Source organism: Zonotrichia albicollis, chromosome 13 (genome assembly GCF_047830755.1).
Source record: "Zonotrichia albicollis isolate bZonAlb1 chromosome 13, bZonAlb1.hap1, whole genome shotgun sequence".
Classification (NCBI taxonomy): Eukaryota; Metazoa; Chordata; class Aves; order Passeriformes; family Passerellidae; genus Zonotrichia; species Zonotrichia albicollis.
In genome coordinates, this window is record NC_133831.1 from 12957073 (window position 1) to 12978991 (window position 21919).

Consider the following 21919-nt stretch of genomic DNA (forward strand, 5'->3'; position numbering starts at 1 on the left):
CTGAGGCTTTAAAAATAATTCCTCAGTTAAAAAAATGTTCATCTGTCCATCTAGCTATGGGGAGAAATAATTTCTGGGAAGTACTGAAATTTGAAAAACAAACATCCTTTATCCATTGGGTAAGGAAATGTCTGCCTTAGCAGGCATGCCAGCATTCAGGAGTGCTGAGGACATGTAGTAGGCTATGTAGGAAGTATGAGAATGATCTGACTCTTCTGTGATAGAGATTTTTATTTTTGCCTTGTCAAATAAAATGCACCTCTGAGTGCATTTTTTCTCCTGTTACTTTTTAAATGTGTGTCCCTTACATTTAAATGTTATAATTGAATCCTTCTGCCCCACCACTGTAACTATGGAACAACTCCATTGACATCAGTAGCAATGTTCAAAACAAACAGAATTTGTCCCTCTGGTGTTAGATATCATCTCATATCATAACAACTCCTGTGGACAATTAGGATTTATTGATATCAGCTGCACCTGACATTTTTGCTTAAATACAAAGTACTTATGCAGTTGTATCTATAAAATAATTTGTGTATGTTATCACTGGCCAGGGTCTGTGTACAAATCACAAACAGGACAGGACTGCTAGGAACGTGCCTTGAGCTGCTTTATTTTCCAGCATCAGCCTCATAGTCTAAAAATCATAAGTTCAATTCTCACACAGAACACCATTTATTATTGGTTGGGGGTTTATATGTAAGTTGTGAATGGGATGGGATTGTTAGGAATGTGTTTTGAGTTGTTTTATTTTTCAACATTAATTTTATTACATGGTTATGACAACGGGAAGATGTTATTAGCTTACATTTTAGGCAGTAGTTAAAGAACTTAATGTTACAACTTACTTTAAAAGTTTTTTGACTAATTACACAAAGCAAAGTATATTGACAGTAGTTTTATCTAATGACTATATATGTATATATATAAATATGTTTTATCTAAGTACTATATATGTATTATACTATATAAGTATATATATGTATTTTTGGTTAATGTTTGCTACTTTTGAATACAATATTTGCTTGTACGTTTTAAAACACAATACACAGAGCTTTATTATAAGTTTAAAACTTTTTAATATTTCGTTCTTGGTCTGCTGCCTGGGATGTGAGCTGGTGGCATCTTCCCATTGCCATAACCATGTAATGAGGGTGATGCTGGAAAATCAAACAGCTCAAGGCACGTTCCCAGCAGTCCCGTCCTGTTTGTGATTTGTACACAGACCCCAGCCAGTGATATATGTGTGTGCAATTTATCTGGAAATCAGTCCTAGCCTATCAAACGTCGTGATTTTGCATTGATTTCCGGGTGTTCCTGTTTGGTGTCTGTCCCATCTCGTTGATTTTGTGGCTGCAGGTGGAGGATCTCCGTGCAGGAGGGTTTGGCTGTGCAGTCCCGTGCAGCCCAGCTGGGGTGAGCAGTGCAGCACAGAGCCCTGCTCACTGCTCTGTGCAACAGTAAGCCTTTGTGACAGGCTGCTGGCTGAACCCTTCCTGCCTGCATATGGCACAGCAGAGTTCACTTGCTAGCAGATTTTCCTTTGTGCCTTCATGTTAGAACAGGATACTTCCAGCCTGGCTTTGAGCTGTCCTAGGCAGGGTGTGCTGGGTGGGGTCTGAGACAAGTTGGGAAGTGCACACAGACAAGAAGGGGAAAATGAGCACAGCCAATAGTGGTGACTCCAGTGTTCTCCTTGTCATCCCTGACAGTGTTTATTGTCAATTTAAAACCACTTTGAAACAGCTGGCCAGTTCTGTAATGGAACATCATTTAATATTCTTCAAATTTCTGGCCAAAAAAACCAACATTTCAGGGCAGTAGAACAATTATTTCTTAGAGGACAGTATTTTAATTCCCCTATTTTTTCAACTGAACTGGTCAGAAAAATGTGGGTTTTTAAAGATTAGGATTTTGAACATCAATTTTAGAGCATAATGAAGTTTTACTCTTCTTCCTTTACAATTCAAAGAGAAAAGTCAGGATTTTTTTCCCCCCAAGATTGTGAGAAAGAAGAGCCTGTAATGAGGATATCATCTGTAGTTCTCCTTACTTATGATAATATGCCAAGCAATAGAGAGCAAAAAACATAGTGGAGTTTTTCTGTGAAGAATTATATTCTGCTGGTGGTGACACACATTTTAGAATTGTAATATATTGAAGGATTGTAAAAATTTAAATCAAAGGTTCAATATGCAATAAATTGAAAATTAATTAACCCTCTTGTTTGGTTTTGAAGATGGGATGAGTGTTTTTAGGAAAAGCAGAAGGAAAAGTGAAAGATTAAAAATATTTTACTTGGAAAGAGGAAGGTAAGGAGGTACATTTTAGATCATCTCATTTCCTTTCTAATGCAAATCTGATTCTTTGATTATTCACTTATATTATTTATTTATTCTCATACAAAAGGTAGAAATGATGACATGTTGGGAATGTAGGCATTTTTTAAAATGCAATAATAGTGCAACTATTGCACTCCTTTCATCTATTGGTGAAAAAGGATTTCAAGAAAAAATAATTTTGAATAGAATTAATTAATGGATTCTTAAAGTCCTAAGCGTGTAATGTAACTGCAGTTCTTTAAAGCAGAAAAACAAGAGAGAAAACAAATAATGCCCCTTGAGCAGATGCTTATTCACGTAGGATAAGTAGTCTTTGATTTTGGAGAGGTGGTGTGACTTGCAGTTGGAAACCTTGATTTTTTGTGTCGTTATTTATATCTGCAATAAATGAGGAATAAGCATAAAACATGAAAAGGAAAATTAAGCATTATGCTAGTTCTCTTGCTATTTTATTTATTTGAAATAGGCATTTTTTAATGGCGTGTTGCTGTGCCTTTTGTTGACCATATCTGTGCGCCAGGTCTGTCTGCTTGTTTCCATTGGCTTGTCATGTTCACTAATTAGGGAACTGCTGCATGATTCACCTTGTTAATTAGAGGGACTTGCACACAAAGGCCCTTCGGGCAGTGCGAAAGAAGAGCCTAGCACTAGTGCCCTGAGAAAGCTACAGCCTGTGAAGTAATTCTTCTCATCTACCTTCTATTTTTTATTTGAAATGAATAAATCATTGAGATTTTCCTTGTGGAGTGAGAATGCAAGAATTCACATCTTTGTAAGATGTAAATTATATGTGATCAATAGAAGGGGATGACTACTGTATTGTACTTACAAGATTCCCTAATTTACTACTTGTCAGTGTCGGAGAAATTGCTTGAAATATTTTGTCCCCACACTGTGGTGCGTTGTTCCCTTGATCTGCAGCACAAATGAGCAGCAGCGGTTTTGCTGTAGCTCAATCTAAAATAGAAAAGATGTAGATTATTTAAATTCAAGCTTGTTTTGCATCCCCAGTGGAACTTCCATTTTACGAGTGCACCCCCAGCACCACCCCCACAACTTTTAAGGGGAAGAAGGTGGTGGGCGTGTGGCTATTTTTGTTCCCGGTGTTTTACCGTGCCTCAAACCTCACTTTCCAGCAGAGCAGCACACTTGCTGTATTGTGCATTCTTTAGTTGAATATAGTTTCAGAATAAATTAAATTTGTTTTTGTCATGTCACTTAGACTTGATCAAACCACGATCCAGCCTGCAAAAGAGGAAATTGCGTTAAAAGTGCACAACCAGTCGCTACACTGCACATTCCCCATCTGTTTATGACACTTCAGACATTAACTCCAATGCCATTCTCTCTAACTATTTGATTAAAATTACTTATTACAGCCAAATGATTTTTAGTAGATTGCTACATTCGCCTCATTTCCTCAAATGAGGCTGGCAGTTTCAAGATGCAGATTTCCCATAAGAATGCTAGAGGACTGGTATCAAAATCTGGGCATTTTCTTTTGGAATAATCTAGTTAATAAAGCCTCTTACTAGAATTTCTGATTAACTGCTATTTTAAATGCACTTAAAATTTCTGCTATTCTGAAGTTTTGTGCTAATGGAATATAGCCAGAGAAATTTTACCAAAAAATAGAAATACTTATTTGGAAAAAAATGGGGAAAATGCTTCAGGCTGATTTGAAATTTTATGGTATGAAATACTGTCACTCTTCAGGGATGATGAGATCCTCCTGTGTGCTTTGGTCTTCAGCTGGCTTCATTGATAGGCCAGCCAAGAACTTCTTCCATCTTCTTGGTGCAGTTCTGGTGTATTGGGTTTTAATTAATTCAAATTTCAAGTAGTGCCAGAGATGAACAGAAATAAAAGTAACCAAAGGCCGTGCTCTGCTTGAAATTCCTGATGCACGGAGAAGATGGTGCAGATAAAATTCCTGATCTGACTCCCCTGGCACTAACACAAAGTTGCAGCAGCCATGGAGAGTTCTGCCCATCCAAATAGCTGTTGTATTGCTCAGATGATGGAAGAGTCTTTGGAGGGTATTTTCTGTAACAGTCCGACCATTTCTTAAGCTATATATTCCTATCTAGAGTAACACAGGGTATAATAAATACTTAAGGAAGATATCCCTCAAACACCTCTGGAAGAGTTCTACGACAATAGATTTTTTTGTTTATTGGATACCTGCCATGTGAAAAGCAGGGCAGTTGGTTCACCTTCTAGTGCAGCACTGAGCCCTGTGTTACGGTGGGCAGCACAGCCTTTGGGATTACTGCCTGCACTCTTATTTTCAGGGCATGATTTTAGAAAAGCCCACTCTTTGTGGAGCGTCCTCCCATATGCCAGTGTTCCTGTCCCTTGTCCCAAAGCCACAGCTCAACAGGTTCCTGCTCTCATTTCTTCAGTCTGTAACTCTCAACATGACCAGTCTCCACTCAGGCCTTCACTGTGTGTTTTACTCCCTGGTCTTGGTTCAAACATCATTTTGAGTTCTCACACAGTGTCTCACTTCAGGGGGAAAGGAGAAGATCCTAGAAATCTGGGGAGTATAGTAAACCCCCACTTAGATGAGCAAAGAGCCTGGGAAAATGCCTTTTCCATCTTTGTTGCAAAGCCCTGGGAGTGAGACTGTTCACTGGAGTGAGCCCCAGTGAGCTTTGGCTCATGTTCTTCCCAGCCATACTGATGCTGTCTTGTGTCCTTTGAGGAACACCTTGAGAACATTGGTGATTGCCTTGCTCCAAAATAAAATTAGGACTGATAAATAACAAAATAGCAGATCTATGGTGTTGGGAATTTAGCTGCTAAGGACTGGAAAATTACAAAACTGTGGCTAATTCCAAGTCCTGCACCTGCGCAGATAGCAGTGTCCTTGGGCCTAGCTGTGGTATAATAACAAACAGTGAAAGAGACATGAGAAAAGAAAGATGTAATCCCTAAGGAATGAGGATGAGTTAATGGTATAGTTTAACCAATAGATTGCTTGGCTTACAGAATATTCATAAGCTTATTATTTGCTGTATAAGTGTTTGATACTTTCTTCAATAAACTGGACCAGAAAGACCTGAGGGACTGGGACCAGACCGGACCTGAAAGGCCTGTGATGAACCAACTGGTGTCCTGGTCCCCTTCCTTTGACACTATAGGGATTTATTTCAGAGTTTTTTTCTGATCTCACTACAAGTTACTGACACTCCAGTAAGTTGCCAGCTCTGGTAGTGCTGATCCTGCCCAGTTGTCTGTGCCTCAGAAAGCCCTGGCTCAAATGGGCTTTGCTCAGATTTGGATTGGCAAATCTGCCATGTGCTCTTACAGCACCTAACAAATATAAAGGTTTAAAACAGCTTAGCATAGGAGAGCCTGGAACTGGTGCTACTGGAGAGAAATGGTTTGAGGAATAGTAGAACCAAAACCACAGAAATGGTACTGGAATTCAAACAACAGATTCTGAGAAGTGCAGGAATGTAATGATTAAAGTTATTGGATGGACAAAAATCCATTGCTTTAGAACTCTTTCAGAGGTGTTTGAGGGATATCTTCCTTAAGTATTTATCACACGCTGTGTGACTCTAAACAGGAAAATGTAGCTTAAGAAATTGTTGGACTGTTACAGAAATAAATGTGTTTAAGTTAATAAATGATTAAATGATAGTGCATTGTATTTGGAAAATCAAAAAATGTAACCCAGTATGTTAAAAATTTACAAGAGTTTGAAATCAAATCTCAAATTCTTCATGCTTTTGATTTTTTATAAATTATGAGTCAGCTGTTAAGGATACTTCCAAGAAAATAAAACCTGTGACTATTATATATATATATATATTTATTTATATATATTTATATATATCAGTTCAGATAGTATGTAGTCTTGAGTAGTAAGGGGATAAAATTGTAGATATAAGGATAATTGTTTTTAAAATCCCATTTAACTGTGTAATGTACAAGAGAAATAAAAATGAAAGGCAGGATGCACCTGGCATTTTCTGTATCAGAGTTTGACACATTGTCTCGAAAGTAATAGGGCACGTTTAAATGGAAAATTTGAGTAAACTTGTAAAACATAATGAAATTAGATGTAATAAACAGAAATGTCTGTTGTAGGAAAGATGCTTGGTCCAAAGTACCCCAGTTAAGATTCCAGAACTGTGTTCAGATGCTCATTATTTTGAGAAACAGTCATCTTGAGGCTGAAACATTCCCAGCTTGGTCTTTGCCCAGGGTGATTTTTTTCCTAACGCTATGCAATAATTTTCAGCTGCTGTTAAAAGTGTGTGGGTAGGAAAAAAGAAGAAACTCCCCTCACCAAAACCCAACAGACAAACACCCTTCACAGTAAAGGAGAATCTTGATCTAGTTCAGCTAGATGTGCAGCCATTGCAAGGGACAGCTGGAGCTTTTACTGACCTGTGGGAGAACACTTGGGAAGGAGCAGCATCCAGCTTTGTCCTGAACAAAATTAGATACAATTTGTCAGAGCTGTGAATGTTTAAAAGTGTCGCAGAATGTGTTTGGTGCATGAGCTGCTGTTACACAGGTGAAAGCTCTCTGGTGTGGCATTTTTGCAGTACTTCAGTGCTTGGAGCAGTTCCTTACCAGGCACTGGGGCTGTGCTGACGCTGAGAGGTTTCAGAGCCAGAGCAGGGCTGGGGGACAGCACAGGGCTGCTGCACACACAGGTTCCCTGAAATTCACTGAGGCACCCATCCTTCTTCATCATTGTCCTGGACTTCATAAGGTTCCTGCCAGCATTTTTAATGAGTTTCATTTTTAATTGCACCTTCTGTTGTGGCCATCTTAGGACATGTGTAATGGTTCCGCATTTCAGGCACTCCTGAGCAGAAAAGATGTTTTTCCAGGGGGTGTAATCAGTGTCTGAGACTGATAGATACATGTTACAGAGCCATCAATTAAGACAGGTTTTTCTCAGCATATGACCCTGTTATCAGGAATTAAGCCATCCATCGCAGACAGAATTAGGAGGGATTTCCATTGAAGCCTATTGGCCAGAAATCAATGCTTAAATCATTGTTTATATGATCTTGCTTTCATCAAACATTTCTGCCATTTAGCACCCTCTGTTGCCAGGTTCCTGCTCGGGGTTCACTGCTGCCTGTCCTCACCCATGAATGCTGTTGATATTTATAGGTGCTGTGGTGCTGGGAGCCTCCTCTCCTTCCTCCTTAGGTGGTATTTCTGAGCTAGGTTGGGAATTGTGAGTAGATAAAATGTAGATCCTGGTGGGCTGAGTTGGCTCTGTGACTACAGAAACTTACTTTTACAATTTGGCTTCTATTCCCTTATCAAATCCTGTATTGGCACTGTTTAAACATACATGACTACTTCCTGAAGCTCTTTCTTCTTTATCTTCACAATCATCTCTGTGTCTCTGTCACTGGGTTATTTTCCTTCTAGGCCAAAAAACATCCCTGAATTCTGCCTGTAGGCACAGAACCACCTCCTTGACCTTTCTCTCTCTCATGTGATCCCACTCCCTGTTCTCTCTTTGATTTTTGAAGGTATTTATATGTAGACTAGAATTTTTAGGAGTTCCAGCTGTCCTCTTACTTTCTGATCATATGGAAGGAAATTGCTCTTAGTCCTTAGCATCTACAGCCCATACCTATATTTCATCTACATTTCTGCTTTAGACAAAGCTCACTTCTCTTTGCCTGGGTTTTGCCTGACAAATAAGGCATTCTTGGTTTTTGGAAATTGCTAAACCTAGCTTTTAAGATCTAGTGTTGATACTTCACATAGACATATGGCTGTCTTCCTTGTGGCATATGGCTTGTGGCACTTCTTTCTTAAATACGTAAATGTATCATAACAAATAATGATCTGCAGAAAACAAACTAAAATTCTAGAACTTCTCTGGTTAGCTCACTTTATTAAAGTGGTGAAGTAGTGTTCTTTGTGGTTTTAATGCTGTGCCACCATCACAAGAAAATGTCAGTGTTCAAAATAATGCTTTGTTCTTATGGTGTACTTTTTATCAAATGAGAGGCATCCCATGCTAAAAATGCATTTGGATTTGATAAGGAGTAAGGAACAGCATCTGATTTGTAAGCATTTTACTTGTATAATATATTGGAATATTTGTGTTTTAGAGAAATATTTTTACTTTCAAAAAACTTAATTGTTGTTAATGAATGTGGTTCTGAATTGAAGCATTGCTTTCTTCCCAGAGGGCAGAAATTTTGATATGCTATTGATAAATATATCCATATTATTTGTGATAAAGGCAAGTTAAAGAAAGATTTTGCATCAGGAGCCCAGTATGAAAATAAGAGTGTGAGTGAATGCAGCTGTCAAACAGTTGCATATTGTTGGTTATGTAGTGAGTTACATTAATTTCTGGTAAATCATGTTAAGTAACAGGAAATTATTTTATCAGGATGTACAGATAGTAACAGGTGCTTCATTTGTTTAAATATCCAGTAATTAGTAACTGGCTTAGTTAGAAGATAAACTGTGTTGTAGAAACAGGCTGCTTTGTTAGCTTGAAAATATAATTGATCATGTAAAGTCAGAAGCATAAGTAGCTTTAGTTTTACAGGTACTTCTAAGAGTAATTTCGGAACACTGAAGATGAGGACATTCAATTCCTGTAGTTCTTAGTGCTGAGGATTCAGAGGGGTTACAGTGGAACCAAAGCTGGTTGCAAAGTCATTTCCACTTGACACAGGATGTGATTCCAGAGTGCTCTGGGGAGAAGAGCCTCCACAGGCCAGGGTGTGCATCTGGTGCACAAGGTGCAGTGTCCCCTCTTTGGAACCAAAGCCAAGATCATGCTTTTGTAAAAAATTATTTTGACCAGAAATTACAACTGGGGGCAATATTTTTCATGGAAAGGCAGATGATGGGTAGGAAAGAGAGTGGTGCAGGTAATGTAATGTGGGCTATGAAGAAACAGAAGTATGTGACTTGGAAAAATAAGGTAAAGTTTTAATAGGAGTATGAAGAACCCAATAATGGTATGGTATTAAAGGATGGTCTGGGATCTTAATAAGGTCTTCTTAAATGTCTTGCTAGTAAGTATCCATAAACTGCAAAGATGTTTTCTTGTAAGCAGCTTCATGGTAGATAGTGTGCAGAGAGGCTCTCCTGTCAGCTGGAATACACTGACCTCTGCAAGCTGAAGGCTTGTTGGGAGTCAGTATCAGGATCATAACACTTCTGATTATTTTTAAATGTAATTTGATGATTCTCTGCTTTCAGATGGGCTTTAAAGAAAGCCTAAAAAACCATCAGTGATAATTTATAAAAGATTGTTGAGAATTAGTGCAATACAGTATTTATCAAGTATTTTCAACACTTCAGCCTCTATGTTATAAAACATCAGGATACTGTGATCCCACTGATGATGTGTTTGATGTATTAGAAGTGTTTTGATCAGCATTCATGAAGGTTACATAAGGTTATTCTTTCCTGCTGTAATTTACCACAGTGTGCTGTAAAACCAGTATCAGAAACTGTGTTGTGTTTCTGTCTGCATCTTTTGTACCTGGCAGCATATTCCTTATTTGTATTACAGGAATGTCTGTTCAGCCCACTGGGGCTTGATGATAAGTGAGGCACATAGTGGAGGAGGATCCTTGTCTGGAGAGCCTATGGCAGACACAGCCAGGCTGGGTGATGTGGGCTGAGAGACACAGGCAGGTGAAGAATGAAGTCCTAGCAGAATTCACCCAGGGTGGGTAGAACAGAGCTCAGCTCCTTTGGCTCTGTCTGTTGGGGGTGAATTACAGGTAGTGGTAATTCAAGATTACCACTTGAATTGTGCATTTGTCAAGATTAGTATATGATAGCAAGAACCATCTTTAGTTTTCTCACTGATAAAAAAGAGAGGACAAAGAACCTGAGGAATACATGAGTGCAAAGCTTTCTGCAGATTCTTGAAGCTTTTCCATAGTTTCTTGGTAAAACCAGTTTGCAGGTTTCAAAGTGAGGGCAAGATTTATCCCACTATGGGAAATTTAGAGAAATGGCACCTTTTGCTTTACAATTTACATGTGCAAAAAATCTCAACAAGAGGCACTATGTGCTGATATTCCATGTGGAAATAGCCAGGGTATAGTGTAGCACAGAGAGCCAAGTAAGTATTAGCTTCCTGTGGGTTTGCAAATGGTGACTTTGGATAAGACACTGATACAATATTCATATAACCTTTGCATAATACCTATCAGACTGCATTTCTGACCTGCACCTCCCAGGAAACGAATACTTACTCCAGTGCAGAATTTCTTATTCTGCAAAGCTTGACAACTTCGTCTGAGATCACTCTAAGCCAGTTGGCCCTTGCTTAAATATTCATCAGACTTCTGATAATTGTGATAACCCTTGTAGGCTGGCAAGCAAGGCAAATTAGCAAAAAGATGATTGATCTTTTTTTATATGCAGTTTTATCTTCAACCTTTCCTGGATATATGTTATACTATAGTAATAATTTCTTCTCTAAGGTATTTGCCAGTATCTAGATTTGCACATCTATTTACAGTTGCCTTGAAGCCTCATAATTACAATACAGCTGAAATGTCCATTTTCTTTCCCTGACTACAAATAGGGATCAATGGAATTTTAAATGACTGCTCACGGGCTAGCTTCCGATCATGACCTTTGTAAATGATTAGAGCTCACCACTGTTGCTATCTACCTTGAAAGGGTAAGCGGGCAGCTCTGCCTAACTGGCATTTAATCTGGAACAGAGCCAAAGATATTTGAGCTAAAAACCTAATATGAGTTGGCAAAGAGAAGTATGTATAGACCTTTGCACTATTATTGAGATATTTTTCTACGTTTCTTTTTTGTATTTAGGAAATTCTTTTACCCTGTAGATGAGAGATGTATTTTTAGATAATGTTATACTGAAGTTACGATAATAACTGCACTTGCAAAATGTATGAAAGCATGAAAGTGTGAAAAATGGGGTTTCAAACTCTAAATGACTGAATTCAATTTTCTGAAGAATGTGAAAATTCAAAATGGTTTGGTTTGGGAGGGATCTTCGAGATCATCTTGTTCATCCCTTGCCATGAGCAAGGGACAGGATTTCAAACTCTAATGGGGTTTCAAAACGGGGGTTTCAAGCTCTAAATGGCTGAATTCAATTTTCTGAAGAATGTGAAAATATAAAATGGTTTGGTTTGGGAGGGATCTTTGAGATCACCTTGTTCACCCCTTGCCATGAGCAGAGACACTCTTTACTGCCCCAGGTTACACCGAGCCCTGTCGAGCCTTGGACACTGCCAGGGATGGGGCAGCCACAGCTTCTCTGGGCAGCTGTGCCGGGAGCTCAGCACCTCCCAGAGATGGATTTTTTTCTTGTATCTAATTCAAATCCCCACTCTTTCAGTGTGAAGCCATTCCCTCATGTCCTGTCACTCCAGGCCCTTGTCCAAAGTCCCTGTCTGTCTTTCCTGTTAGCTCCTTTTAGGCATTGGAAAGCCCCAGTGAGGTCTTTCTGGGGGTCTTTCTCCAGGTTGAACATTCCCAGTTCCAGCTCAGTGCTGTCAGGATGCTGGGGCTGTGTTTGGTCCCAGTGTCCACATCCTGGACAAAGGTGGGAGAGGTGCTGGTGGTGGTTGACAGTGGCTGAGTGTGAACTAAAGTGTGCCCAAGGGGGCAGCAGGCCCACGGCACCTGGGCTGGATCAGCAGGAGCAGGGCAGCGCCTGCCCCTCTGTGCTGGGCACTTGAAGCCACACCTCAATGCTGTGCCCAGCTCTGGTGCCCCTCACTGCTGCCTCCAGGGCTCTCTGGGTCACCTGCCCTGGCTCTGGGCAGTGCTGGGCCCTGGCACCATCCCTGGAGCTGGAAACACTCCCTGGCCAGCCTGCCACCAAAGCTGCTCAGGCACAAGTGTGCTGGCTGCCAAATGAATTCATCTGAGAGCTGCCCTGAAAAGAGGCAGGAGTGGATCTGCTTTTTCTGGACAGAGGTGGATGGAGAAAAGGCACTCCACACTGGCACTTTTTTGCTTAAACCTCTCCTTTTAGCACTGGTTGAGATAGTTCAGGCCCTGCTTTTATGTGCAGATCATGTGTAGGTAATGGCTGAGACACTTCTATCTCTGCTTGTCAGTTCAGTGTCATTTTAATGAGGAATTGTGCCTGTATCGTTCCAGGGTTTTTATTACCACCCATGAATTTCTCAAGGTGTTGTTCTGTGCACTGCTGCTGAAGTGGGAACAAGAGTGACATCAGTGGGATTAGAAAGGAAACACCTCTCAGTTTATTGATAGATTTTGCAAACTCAAAGTTTTGAGATGAATAAGAATTATTGCTAAAAAATATGAATGCTTTTATCTAATTAAGATAATATACTGTGTTGCCTAATCAGCTATTCTTGTGTGGTATTGATCAGAATATTTATTAAAACATCAGTTTCTTGGGAATATGACACTTTTCGTTAACACTCTGAAAGAATTACACAGTTTATAGTGAATATGCAACTTTGCCTCTCTGCTGGCCAGAGCACTTTCTCCTATTTTCTGTAGTGTGCTATATTGTTACATAATGCAGCTGGCAGCTGCTTCAAATTGGTCAAATATATTCTTACCTAAAGCCTAAGCCCAGAAAGCACTTGGAAAGTCAGTTTTTAAAGGTTTTGTGTCAGCATTACCTTTGGCTAGCATTTAGATAGAGATATCTTATTAATTTAGATGTTTTTTGAGAAAACATCAAGTATGTTTGAAATTCAAAATAAAGGTAAGATAAAAAATGAGGTTTTTTTTTAAAATTTGAATTGGTATTTCAATTCAAATTGGGTTGGTGGTGCCAGAAGAATGACGGGGAGATGGAAAATCAGGCAGGGGGGTTCCTGCATCCCAAACCAAGGGCTGGGTGGTGGAACCACACTGGGATGGACACTCAGTCCTGGTTTGTCAGGGCTGGGGAAGTTTCTAGCTTATAATTCAGCCCAGCTCAGCTCTCCCTTCCCAAAAAAAAGAGGATTTTCCTGCCTGGCCATCCTTCCTGCCATTGGAAAGTCCTCCAGAAGTGCAGTGCAGGATGGACTGGGAGAGGTGTTGCTTGGAACACCAGTGTGACTGATGATATTCTTCATGTCAGTCATAAACTGATAGTTAGTATAAGTATGTAAGTTAGTATATAAGGCAGTTTTTAATGAAAAGGATAGTGGTTTTGGAAAGAGTTGAGGTATTTGGAAGCAGAAATCCTGTGAAAGTCACAAGAACTTCAGTACCTTCATTATTGCTCCATGGCCAGGCTGCTGGAATAGTACTGGGAGCAGTACGGTGCTCTCAGGGATTGCTCACATGTGACTTCACCTGATGCTTGCAGGTCTGAAGATAACTTTTAGCTAAGGCTAGAGAATCAAACTAAAGAGATTTCTTTGCTGTGTGGCAGATGCAGCAGCAGGAGCTGGCCCAGATGAGGCAGAGGGACGCCAACCTGACGGCGCTGGCAGCCATCGGCCCCCGCAAGAAACGGAAGCTGGATGCTCCTGGCCTGCTCACCATAGGAGGAGAGGTAAGTGTGCACCCAGAGCAGGGAAATCACTCCTGCAAAGCCTCTCAGGAACAGCTGGGGCTGCTCCTGCTGCTGCTGGCAGGCAGGTGTGTCATTTTGGAAATGCACATCAGCACGGGAGCCCAGCTTGGCTTGCCACAGTTAAAATGGCATCTCCTCGTAGTTGTATTTTCAAGTGTGAACTTTCAGCAGGTCATTAAAGAATGTTTTTAAAATAGTTCAATGTGAAGTGTAGATCTTAAACTGTTGTGTCTGTTTTCTCCTCTGCATAATCTGGAAAACCCCAAAAAGAGTAGGGAATGAAAAAGTACCTAAAAAACCCTAACTGTAGTCTTGCTTACAGTTTGAACCAAGAGCTTGTAGTAAAACCAGTGTGGGTTTGTGATAAATATGTGTCCAAACTTCTTCCAGAACATCAAGGTGTCCTCCACCACTGCAAAGATGAGTTTATAACCATGCTAAATTGTAATTTCCATAAGAATACTGTGCTCTAGAAATAGGATTGGGTTCATTAGCATGATTCTCCTGATATTTTAAGTGAAGTGGCCGTGCTACACAATAAATGCCAAATTGTCCAAAGCTGGATCTATATTATATTAAGCAAGGTGGAGAGCCAGGGTGGTGTGTGGCAGTGCTGTGGGTGGCTCTGTCAGAGCACTGTGTTGTTTGGTGCAGATACACTTGGGCTGCTTTTCCTTCTGCTGAGTCTGCCCACGCAGTGGAGTCAGAGGAATTCTCCCTATTACATGCCTGTTCTGAGGAAAATGCAAACATTTTGTTTTGAATAGCTAAACTAACAGTTTTGGCTCAGACATTTGACTGTCTAAATGCCAGGCATTTCCAAAGGCCTTTTTGTTTCCCATTTTGGATAGCTTTTATCTGACTTCTCTCTCTTTTCGTGTGCTAAGATTAGTGCTAGGGAATTAGCTGAGCTAGGAACAGAAGTGGATCCTGTTTATACTCTAAAATTGACTTTGGACTTCAGATATGTAGGAGGTGCTCCCATTTCTGGTAAAATTTGTTTCAGACTGAGGGAGTTTCTCAGATTTTGTGTTGTCATGTAATTATTCCCTTTCTTTCAGCCTCCCTCCTTTATTTTACATTCAGTAAAGAATCCTGTTCTCCCCCACATGCACCTGTAACAAATCTCACAGCAGCAGGCCCAAAGGAGCTTTCATTAGAAGCTCAACTGGGTGGTCATAGCTTTGGCTTTCCCTCATTTAAAAATAATTTGAACCTTCTAATAATACTTGGATCCCTTCAGATTTTTATACTTCACCAAAGGAATATTTTATCCTAAGCAACATAATTAAATTTAGACAATTAAATTTTTAATTTATCTATTGTCCTTTTAAAATAATTGTTCTTTTGTAAGTATTAATGATTTGATGTACAAATTGTGGTCACCTTCAGTGAGTGAAGCATTTTAATCAGAGCTCTGTATCTGAATGGATTATGATGAACAGCTTCCCCCTCTCTCTCTAGAAGCTCCTTGTTCTCTTGCTGCAGTGCTTCAAGGAAAAATAAAGGTCTGGGGCAAATTCCAAAGGCTTCTGGTTATTTTTGCTTCCTTTTGCTGCTCTCCTAGCCCAAATTTTGCTGAACAACTCCATTGTTGCATTGGCAAACTCTCCCTGAAGTTTCTGCCGATGCATGGATTTCCTGGAGCCATGAGCTGTGTGCCAGTTCAGATGGAACTGCTCCCATCCCTCTTCTCCTAGCTTCAAACCATCCTGGCCAGCTGATAGAGATGGCTGCCTGGAAGCTGATTTCAAGGTCTTGGAAGCTGGATCTGCATTATTCAATGCCTTTTGTAGGGAATAGGACCTAAAGTGCTGCAGAAGCTGTGTCACACAGCTTGGCTCCCAGAAACTCCCTTTCTGCTCTTCTTCTGAGCTTATTAGGGCTGCTGTGCAGAAATAAACTCAACTCCTCCAAAATGTTTCCCTGTAAAAAGGTATTGGAAATTTGTATTATTTGTCTAAGACTGTCTGATATCTCTTCTTTGGGTTTCTGGAGGTTATAAACATCATTATGGTTCTGTGGTACCAACACCCCCTGAGCCCAATTCCACCTTCAAACACCCAACCTCCTCTGTGGTCTAGGACACTCTGATTTCTCACAGCAATTTCTAAGCTGCTTAAAGCCCTTGCTACTGATAATCTCTGCTTGCAAGGTCTGATTTGGCCAGAGTTTTTTTGGACTGCTATTTTTTTTTGGTCAAAATACAGTTTTTGCATTGAAGTTGCTTGTCTCCTCATTAATATTTTTGAATTACATGTCTGCTTTTGTTGCAGCTAGGAACCTGCATGTTTACTGATCCAAAGATATGTCATTTACAAATCATCCCACCCTGGCATGTTCCTTTATTTTCCCTTTTCTGCACTAACTCTTGTTTTACACTTTACTTATTGCATTGGCCATTTTTCAGTGAGCAGTGCTGGATTTCAGTCCAGCTTCTTGGTTTAACAGAAATACTAAGAATTTATTTTTGGAAATTGGATCTTTTAAATAACACCCTTTTCATCTGAGCAGGAGGCTAATTAAGGAGTAGTGATGGATATTCTACTTAAGACAAGAAGTTGACGGAAAAGATTAGTATTTCTGTTATTTAAGTTCTGGTTTTTAGCTAGAGAGAAACAATTCTTTTACAGCTTTTAGAAATGTGAAAAAGCTTGTGTTAATAACTGTAAGTATTTTCTACCAGCACTTTGTTTGAGAGTATTTTCTTTAAACTTTGTTCTCTGTCTCACATTGCCAGAGCTCATTTGGACTTCTTTGCTTGTTTTCAAGCCATAGCTAAATAGACCTTTGGTTTTGGATGACAGGATTATTATAAATTATCAAGACCAGGCCCATCATTGCTGGACTAGTACAGCTAATTTTTTTTAAATACTTATACCTGGGGACATGGAAAATCAGCAGCTTTAGAGTGAGGTTATTTTTACATGTTTTTTTGTTTTTTTAAAAAATTTGCTTCTATGTGCAACCATATTAAAAACGCCTTTCCAAAACATGGGAACAATGTTTTGTAAAACAGTGAATGAGCAGGGGCTTGGTGTTCCCAAATAACACTGGTGCCAAGTGAGTGACTGGTTTGAGAGCACAAATACAGAGTGGGCTTATGGCTCTGTCCCATCCCAATCCCTGCATTCCTGCCCTTCCCTTGGCTCTGGCACCCTGGGCTGAGCCACCTCATTTGAGAAACAGGAAGAAAACTGATCTAACAGCGTCAAAATTGAATAGTTCCTGCTTGCTTGTTGAACTAGTTTGGCCTAGAGCCCAGTGAACACTGCAAAAGGAACTCAGAGCCAGCCAGAGACAGCAAATGTGAGATCACCTGCACTTCATTCGCTGCCTTTTCAGTGCCTTTCGTGGCTGCTCGTGTTTTACATGATCTGCTAGAAACACAGCCAGCAGCTCATCAGAAATTCAGCCTGCTTATCATGGTAATGTGCTTTAGATCTAGAGTGCAGGAGAAGAGGTAAAGAGAAGAGAGATACCTTTGGAAAGATTCAGCTTCTCTGCCTGACAGAATTGAAAATACTGCATTTGTGGAATTTTTAGGGGCTTTCCATTTCTGTAGTAATACTAGACAAAAATTATTGGAAAATATCTTCTCAAGTCACAGTTTTTTGGAATTCAGCCTTATTAGTATTATTACCATTACTATTACTATTCCAATTACTGATTATTATATCAGTGTGATTATCAAAGTAGGTATCTAAGGATCCTGGGCACTGCTTAGCAGCAGTGCTGCCCAGCTCTGATCTGTTCTGTGGTCCTGTGATGCTCAGCACTTGGTGACACAAACATTCAGGACAGCAAGCCCTGAAGTTCTTCAATTAGCATCTTTATTGTCAGATTAAATATAAGGTTTGGGTTGCTTTTTTTGTCCCCTTAGTTTCTTTTTGATTGAATATTATCAGTCAACACTTCCCATGGTTTTTGGTTTTTTTTCTTGAATTATAAGGCTTCTAAGAATTAGAATTAAAAGTTTGCTTTGTTTATGAAGCGGATATTTTCATGTAATTGTAAGAGTTGGAGCTTTAAAAAAAGGATTAGCCATTGTAAGACTAGGTCAGGTGGCTTTACAAGCTAAATATTTGAGTACTGCTGAGGTGGCATGAATGCAGAACTTTCATACTTTCAAGTCCCTTATTTCTTATTATGGAATTAAAGTGTGGAGGTTAAATACAAGTATTTTTCTGTATTTAATAATAATAATTAAATGATTTGGCTTCTCATCAAGACCTATGGCTAGTATCCCAAAATACATAAATACAGAGTATATGTTTGAAATATCTGAGGGTATAATTTGTTTAAATATCAAGTGAAAGCCCTCTCCTGGTACTTGCTGGCACAGATGGTTTTTGAATACTGAGCTTCCAAAGGCAGCTTCAGGGCTAGTTCAGTGAATCACTGCTTATTGAAGACAGTCATTTTAGGGATAAGAAAAAGCCCTGTTCCTCACACAGCAGCAGAGCAGTCATCTTAAAAATATTCTGCAACTATCCCAAACACCATCCTTCAAAATGTGCAGGACCATATGTTGGGCCAGTGCTCAAGGGAGATCTGATACCCTGGGTGTTTTCTCATCCACTAGATTCCAGCCATTTTAATAGTCAAGAAAGATGATATTCTTGCAGATGTGGAAAGTCCCACAACCAACAGTTAAAACAGAGATGTTTTGTGTAGAGAAAAGCTAATTACTGAAGTGATTTCAAGGTGTATTTTGGGTACGAGGCACCACATTTTTTAATTAAATTAATCTTTCAGATGGTATAATTTGAGTATTTTAAAGCTGTTTTCATGTTTAGGTTTTGTACAGAGCATGATTAAGATTCTGGTTTAAGACACTGAAATCTGTGTTGTACCAGAGGAAGGCATAGAGAAAGTTACTTTGTGTTACTGTCTGTTAGGTCTTTACACTTTAGTAACTCCTGATTTCTAAGTGGAAATGCAAGGATGGATTCAGGATTTTGTGGGAAGCACTTGGGTATGTGCTGGAGTTGGACAAAAGTACTTTTGACTGCAGTCTCTTTTTGGTTATGCAGTATTGAATGTGATTAATTTCACATTTCAGCTGGCATTCTCACCTCATGCTGGGCTATCCATGGACATTTCAGCAACACCTGCAATTATTCCTCAAATCCATTGTCAATATTTTAACAATATTAAGAAGAAATCAGGGTACTAGGTAATTTTGTCTTTGGAATGGGTTAGACATGAGCTGTCTCTTGGAAAACCTGGCTTGTTTCCTTTCTTGCCCTTTTAAACCATAAGGGATGTGTGGTGTGTCCTGCAGAAGTCTCTGTTACAGGAGGGCTGTAACAGAGCTTCTGTCCCAAGTTTCTACTCAGTGAATATCACCCACTTCAGAAGGTCAGGAATCAGCCAATATGGGAGGTGTAACTGCTCCTGACAGACCCAAAGAACTAGAGCCAAGGAATAGTCTTTAATTATTAACAACCAAGGAATAGTCCTTTATTTTGGGCAAAAACACCATCAGCATTGGTGTTCTCTGGGCAAATCTTTAGGCTGTTCTGGAGCTAAAGTTTATTTTATGGCATCCACTGTCAAAGGTCCTTGGAACAATTGTCCCAACAATTCAGGTCTCAGCTTGGTCATCCTGCTGTAGGGTTGGCTCTTGATAAATTACTTTTTATTTGAAGTGGTCAAGATATGCTTAGAAAGCACTGGAATCTAAATCACTTTGCACTGTTAAGCTTGAGTTATATGGAAGAGATACAATGGAGCAGAACACCTTTTGCAAGCATTTATGGATCAAGAAGTTGAATTTTGCTTTTTGTGCTTTTTAAGCCTGTAGACTACGAGCAGAACAGGAGGAAATTTTATGATTTGTTGTATCATTACCTTTTCAAGCACTCTTTGCTCCATGTCTCATTGACATGATAGAATGCAGTGTTCTCTCAGACCTGTTTTGGTGCAGATGTCACTGCTGCTGACAGTTATGATTTCATTTGAGGTATCCCAAAACTATCACTTAAATTTATGGGTTTGGATTTTCAAGGATACAGAAGAAAGGAGTTTGTCCTTACATTTTTTAAAATGGAATTGCATACATAGTACTTTGTAAATCTTTGAAAATCTCAAGTTTGGCTTCAACTTCTCTTTTACTTCTGTTTTGTTTTACTTTCTGTTTTCAAGCTTAAATCAGTATTAAAATAGTTTGCCATAAATGTGTTGATATCTATTTCAAAAGCTGTATTTTGAAACACTTTATAGATAATATCCTAATTAGTAATTGCACCTTTTTCCTTATTCTTAAATGAATGAGACTTCAATTTAAAAATCAATTGCCCCAGTGATGAGTTTTCATTTTTAAAAATTTAATTCAGACTGTGTTTTCGCCCATGATATCACAAACTGGATTTTTTTTAACCTCTGGTTTTATTTTGTGACACAAAACTTCCAACATTACTCTAATGCTTCTTACAGACTTAGCAGTAAAACTGGGAAGACATTGAAGATGATGGTTAATGCAATGTTTACATTGATGATTAATAATTGTGGCTGGGAGTGAATGTGTAGAAATACATTTCTGTGCCTGTTGCAAACAGGCAGGAATACAGGCAGTGAGTCAGGAGCAGGAGAACATTTTTGCATGGATCTCAGTTCACAGGAGGAAAAAGCCAGGCAGCAATGCAAGAAAATAGCAAGTGGGCTCTGTGCCAGGAAAAACATTCTTTTTTACTAGTAGAACAGGTTTGCATGCTGAGTGTATTCCTTTGATCTATGGAACACAAAATATTCTGACAGAGGTTCAGTGATATTAATAATTTTTCCTTATTGGCCAAGACAAATTTGATTTTTACTTCATTTGGAGATGGAAGTTGGTCCCACCTGACTGCATGCAGGAGGAGACCATGAGAGCATTTTTTTCTCTGCTTCTCAAAGATTTCTGCTGTGTTCTTAAATAGTTTTTTTGTTCTCTCTTTTTATTAATAGAAACAGAAATCCTTCTCCTTGGTTATAAAAAAAATTACTACATTTTTAAAGAGAAAATTGTTTAGATATGGTAATAATAAATACAATTGTTTTATTTATGGATACCTTGTAAATACAGTGTGTGCAGCTTATTAGCATGGAAAATGAGAACTTGGCACAAAGATGTCTGAGTAGCTAAGAGTTCATCCATTATTTGTCAATCCCTATGGAGCTGTACTGCTATTCCTGTGTTTTTCTTGCAAAAAACTACCTTGAGGATGTGTGGGGACAGAGGGTGTATGGGTTTGCATTTTGGGGTTTTGGGATTTAGTTTTGGCTCGAGTTTTTCTGTATTTTCAGTTGTTTTCTCCTTGTCCTCCTGATTTTCAGACGCTGAAACATAGCATCTGTTTTGCAGTCTGTTTTTCTGATGCTTATAACGACAGATTTTTTTCCTTCTTGTGGCTAAGTAAAACTGGTAAGACAAAGAGAACGCATGGAAGGTCTAGCAGAGGGTTTGCCCATTGACTTTAGAAGGTAAGGCCAAAGATGCTGTGACAATTTTAGATGTCAGTGAAAATAATTTTTAAAACCTGACCTGAAAAATTTCAAGGTGTAACTTTTCAACCTGTACATGGGAAGATTCATAGCTGTATCTTAAGGTGGCAATGTTTCCCATTGAAATAATTCTTCCCTAGAGCAGTCAAATGAATCATCAAATAGATTAATTTCCTTTTGCTTCAATCCTTTTCAGTGCTAGGTAAATTTTGTGGGATAATCTTTTTCCTCTTTGTCTAAAATATTTTTTACTGAAGTTTAGGTTTGGAAAAAGTCTGAGGAAATTAAAATATATATAAGATATATATAAGATGCACATTTTTTTTATTTTATAGCAATGGCCATGCCTCCCTCTGCATTGACAGTGTGCATTTTGTACAGCTGAATGTGGTCTGTTGATAAAAAAATATGAGTTCTTAAATTAAAAGAAAACAAAAGCCTGACAGATAAACATTTAATTCAGACCTTGCTCTCTTTTTATGTGTTCAAAAAATTGTCCCTTTATTTTCAGTTGTCTGATTGAAAACAAGCTTAGTGTGTAAGAAAGAGAAATGAAAAGAGGCCTTTCATGGTTTCC

At 39.1% G+C, this 21919-nt stretch overlaps 1 protein-coding gene across 1 annotated transcript in view; it reads left to right on the forward strand.

Moving 5' to 3' along the window:
* Positions 1–21919, forward strand: part of LOC102068829 (transcription initiation factor TFIID subunit 4) — a 152731-nt gene that overhangs the window by 89132 nt on the left and 41680 nt on the right. Inside the window, exon 14 of the mRNA XM_074551063.1 lies at positions 13711–13833. Coding sequence (XP_074407164.1) covers positions 13711–13833 — 123 coding nt within the window. The remainder of the gene's footprint in view (positions 1–13710; positions 13834–21919) is intronic.